At 40.3% G+C, this 4,871-nt stretch overlaps 1 protein-coding gene across 1 annotated transcript; it reads left to right on the top strand.

Annotated features, from left to right (window-relative positions):
• Nucleotides 1-289: 289 nt before the first annotated feature.
• Nucleotides 290-760, top strand: LOC127115715 (replication protein A 14 kDa subunit B). The gene has a single exon (XM_051047184.1). The coding sequence runs from the start codon at nt 322-324 to the stop codon at nt 652-654; it is 333 nt and encodes a 110-aa protein (XP_050903141.1). The 5' UTR covers nt 290-321; the 3' UTR covers nt 655-760.
• The last annotated feature ends 4,111 nt before the right edge of the window (nt 761-4,871 follow it).

Here is a 4,871-nt window from a genome sequence, read left to right as displayed (position 1 = left end):
CCAACTAGAGCCAATCCTGTAGCACAAAAAAAACATTGCCAATACTTTGCACTAAACCAAAACTCACAAATTAATAAACCTGCAACAAACCATTTCACAAGCCTGCTACAGACCTGCTATGCCGATTGCGCTCCAAAGGTTTCAGAATCATCAAAAAGGGGTCGCTTGAATTCAGATACAACATCAAATGTTGAATTGACCAAAATTACTAGAAATGTTAAAGTAAATCATAAGTGCAAAGAGCAATGGAGAAAGCTACTTCATAGTCAACAGGAAAATAAACCAATTCGCATTGCAGATTGCAATTGAATCAGTCTGAATATGGATTCATTAAGCCCTGCCGTCTTTGTCAATATGGAACTGTTACCCTGCTGTGTTGGAAGAAGGGTTCGTACAGTGATACAATTCGTGCGATCTGAGGGTTTAGTTGTCATTGGAAAATCACCGGATGAGAAGCAGATTATTGTAAAAGTATCACCTGATTCACCCCTACCATCTCCTCTTACAGCTTTTGTAGAAGTGATTGGTATCGTTGACAGTGACAAGTCCATCAAAGCTGAGTTATGGACCAACTTTGGGGATGAAATTGATATGTTCAGCTACCATAAGCTTTGTCAGCTTGCAAATGGAGAATTCAAACACTTGCTCCTGTGATTTGAATTTACAACACAACCTTATCTGACTATACAAACACCTCTCTATCAGATGCAAATGGAGGATTCAAATACTTGTATCAGTGGGAAAAAGTGGAGACAACAAAACAAAGCCCTGTCATCAGATGGAAACACGATGCTTGCAGCAAGGCCATTTCAATACAGATGTAACCTGCAATAAGGCTTCAAAGCCTAACCTTTGCAGTCCTTGGCTTGGCCTCTGTAGTGTAAAGCAGACGGTGTGCAATACCAATTCCATGACGGCATGTGTCCTGCAAAATTCAAATCAGCAATCATCCAAGTAATAGTCCAATTCAAATCAGTGGTTATTCCAGCAACAATCCAGTTATTGAATACAAACTAGTTTGGTTCAATACAAGTATCCACAGTTGGATCAAAAGATTGGAAGCAAATGGATTAGAAAATTGAACTTGTGGTAAATCCCATGTGACTTAATTCAAGACTCACCTTCACTTAAGTGCCAGCTGGACGAATCAGATTGAGCCACCCAGATCCAATTCTCCAAATTGCCCCTTGGATTAAGCTTATATAAGAGGCAATCATTGCCAATATTGGGGTTCAGACTTTTTTCCCCTCATTCGAAGAGCATCGTGCAATCGCTTCCCTCCCACCTTCAGTACACGCTCATCTCCCATTGTTGTGAGAGCTTCATCACTCAAAGCTCTACACGGCAGAGCTAAGCCACCTCCACCGCCGGAAGCTTCGAAGCTCGAAGAACGTTATCGCTCACACGCTTCCAATTCGCTCTAACATTGCGAGAAGAGGAAGAGAGGCGCTCAGAAGTTGTGCTCGTGTTCGTCATCATCGTCGCCACCTCCGTCGTCGTCTTCGACAGGTAGTTCTTAATCCTTATGCTTACACTTTGATTCCTTCGTCGTGATGATGTATTGGATTTTAGATGATGTTATTTGTCACTGTTGCGTAATCGGTTGTGAACTTCCGGTAGAATCTCCATATGAGACTTGAGAGCCTTTCTGCTTGTGGATAAGCGCGTTTGAATAAGTGTTTTTCTGTTTAGTTTTCCTTTTTGTTACCAGCTCGCAATAGATACAACAGTGGATTGGTTATGGACCAAGCAACGCTGCAATGCGTTTCCCTTTCCACACCCCCTGGCGTTTGGGCCAGGAAGACTTCCCAAGATCCTAGGCCTATTCTAAATTCTGGAACTGTAGTGTGCTAGTCATTAATAGATAATTAGGTTAATAACTAGGATTAATTTTAGAACTTGGTTGTTAATTTTAGGTATTAATAATTGTTTTAATATTAGGATCTTGATTGATTTTATTTTTGTTAATTGTTTAGAGTTCAATTAGGATAATTGTTTAGAACTTAATTTTTGATATATTGTTTAGAATTTAATTCTTGGATAATTGTTTTTTAGATTTAGAATTGACATTTTGTTAATGGTTTGATATTTTAGAATTGATAACTTGATAATGGTTTTCTTGAATATAATTTCTACTTTACTCTAACATCTAACAAATTAACTCTAACATTTAATTTCCGTCTTCTAACATCTAATTCTTTACAATTCCGCTTCTAACTCCTTTAATTTCCGCATTTTAATTTCCGCTCCTAACCTTTAATTTTGGTCATTTACTTTATGCACTTTTATTTTTATTTTGCTTTTATCACATTATGCATCCATATTCCATCATATTCACTTCATTCTAAAATGAATCTAAAAATGGTTAAGACCTTAAAAGTTGGAAAAAAAGATAACAATCTCCCAAGCATGAAGAGAACTTTGGACAATGGACTTAGAGACTCATTAGGACCCTTTGCAAAAGAGACTTTGGACAAATGCGATCTACCATGGAAGAATGCAAGTATCAAGAAGAATTTGTAATATCAATTGTAATCTTTTACTTGCTTTCCCATTTAGAACACAATTGCACACACATGGCTTTCTCTTGGGCTACCTGACAATGAGACCTTTTATTTCTGCACTCCCTTGTACTTTACATGTAGCCCCTCCCCTTTATCGTGTACGCATTTATTCGCTTTCTTTTATTGCTTGGTTAGATACCCCTTAGGCATTAGGAACGCACACCATTTCTCAACCAATAAACAAACCCTTGATCCAACGTCAAGCGGTCCTTTTTCAAATCAAACAATAAACAAACCCTTGATCCAACGTCAAGCGGCATTTTCCAAATCAAATTCAAAAACATCATAAATGGCGATCAGGATCGTACGTCACGAGCCTTAAGCGATAAAGAAGGGATGAGACTGGAGCTTTCCTACACTCATTCTGAATGCTTCGAACACAAGACGTTTGGCTTGACCGTTTGAGGTATTCACCTTTATCCATAGTCTTTAGTGCAATTCGAAATCAATAACACTTTCTTCAAAACTTAAAAACAATTCAACTCATTCAAACCTTTTGTTTGAGCCTTAGGGTGACACAATCGAAAACCCTTCTTTAAGGTAATAAAATCAATAAAACAAACACAAACAAATTTCAAAACCACGAACTACGAAGGCTCTGATTTCTCACTTCAACAAGTGGGCATACGTAGGCACGAGGATCCATTTCTTGGCGAGCACACTAATTTAAAATCTACCTCCACTCCACAAACCTTTGGCAAGCAAGCATTCGATAAACAAATACACGTGTAAGCGCAAACATCCTAGATGGTTCCCATGGAGTACCATGGATGTGAGGGGTGTTAATACCTTCCCCTTGCATAACCGACTTCCGAACCTGTTCGTGGTTGCGACGACCATATTTTGGGGTTTTCTCTATATTTTCCCTTTCCTTTGGAATAAATAAAAACCGATGGCGACTCTGTATTTTTCGCGTAGTGACAGCTGGCGACTCTGCTGGGGACACTTCCCTAAGCAAGTCAAGCCTAATTTAGGTTGATTCCTTGTATTTGTGTATGTCTATCCTTTTGATTGTTCGCCTTATTTATTGCCTTTTGCTTTAAGTTTTGTGATCTAATGTTTGGTTTCATGGTTCTATGATATCAATGGATGGCGCTGTGATTACAAGTAACCTTGTGGGAAAGACTCTCTATCCGAGTCTAAAGTGTAAACTTGAGATAGGAGAGGTTGAGTAGTATGGGCCACCGAGAAGCTTTTCTCGTAAGGGTCGATACGAGAACCTCGATTAGAGTAGATTCTTTTGGAGACGTTGACGACCGTCAAGCTTTTGGCGTAAGCGATCAATGTCTTCATTAGGATCCATGACTCTAAGGACCTTTGTAGAACATTAAACCTATGACCTATTAAGATTGATGGTCGCGTAGTGCGGGTCCCCGAGAAGCTTTTCTCGTGTGGGTCGGTACGAAGATCTCACTCAAAAAATGTTTTCTTGATGGAGTTGACGACCGACAAGCTTTTGCCGTAAGCGGCAAATAGTCAAGGAAGTCCATGACTTTGAGACCCTTGTCTAGAACCCGATGTCGATGGTCGCGTAGTTCGGGCCCCCGAGAAGCTTTTCTCGTGTGGGTCGGTACGAAGATCTCACCCATAAGAGGTTCATTTGAGGGAGTTGACGACCGATAAGCTTTTACCGTAAGCGTTAAACAGCCAAATGAATCAATGATTTTGGGGTCCCTATCTAACCCTAGACTTCGACCAGTGAGATCCCAATTAAGGAAAGGAATCAGTGTTACCCTCCATCCGTATTTTGAGACTTTGATCCTAAACATGTTTGCGTGTACAACTTGTGAAGGCCATGCTTATGAACCAAATCATTCATGCATTCATATACTCATGCATCATGTGCATAGACAATAAAAGCAAGGCTCTTAGTATCTGATGTTTATTGCAGGAAACTACGAGGACTTTGCAAAGCAATCATGAATTCCCTCCTCAGAAAAAGTACATTCTCCTTCAGGTACAAGGGAACCCAGATTGGATAGCTTGAAAGCTCTGAGCTCCAAGATAGCCCCTGTCAAATACAAATGCTATGCGGCCTATGGGAACATTCTGGATTTGGTGAACGAGAGTGTGGACTACATGGCCCTCACTGCCTTAGCTCAGTACTACGATATCCCGATGCGTTGTTTCACCTTTCCTAACTTCCAGATAGCTCCCACATTGGAGGAATTTGAAAGGCTTCTGAACCGCTCCATCAAAGATCATAATCCGTTCCCCAAGATCGAAGAAGAATTTGCCATGCCTAAGCTAGCATCTGTGTTAGGGATCGAGGTAGGTGAATTGGCAGCCAGTTGGGCCCCGAAGGGA

Source organism: Lathyrus oleraceus, chromosome 1 (assembly GCF_024323335.1).
Source record: "Lathyrus oleraceus cultivar Zhongwan6 chromosome 1, CAAS_Psat_ZW6_1.0, whole genome shotgun sequence".
Taxonomy (NCBI): Eukaryota; Viridiplantae; Streptophyta; class Magnoliopsida; order Fabales; family Fabaceae; genus Lathyrus; species Lathyrus oleraceus.
Note: the sequence above shows the minus strand (reverse complement) of the source record. Positions and strands in the feature narration are given on the sequence as shown.

What these genes read in the sequence shown, in the direction of transcription:
- LOC127115715 (XM_051047184.1), top strand. Translation starts at nt 322, where the DNA reads ATGGATTCATTAAGCCCTGCCGTCTTTGTCAATATGGAACTGTTACCC.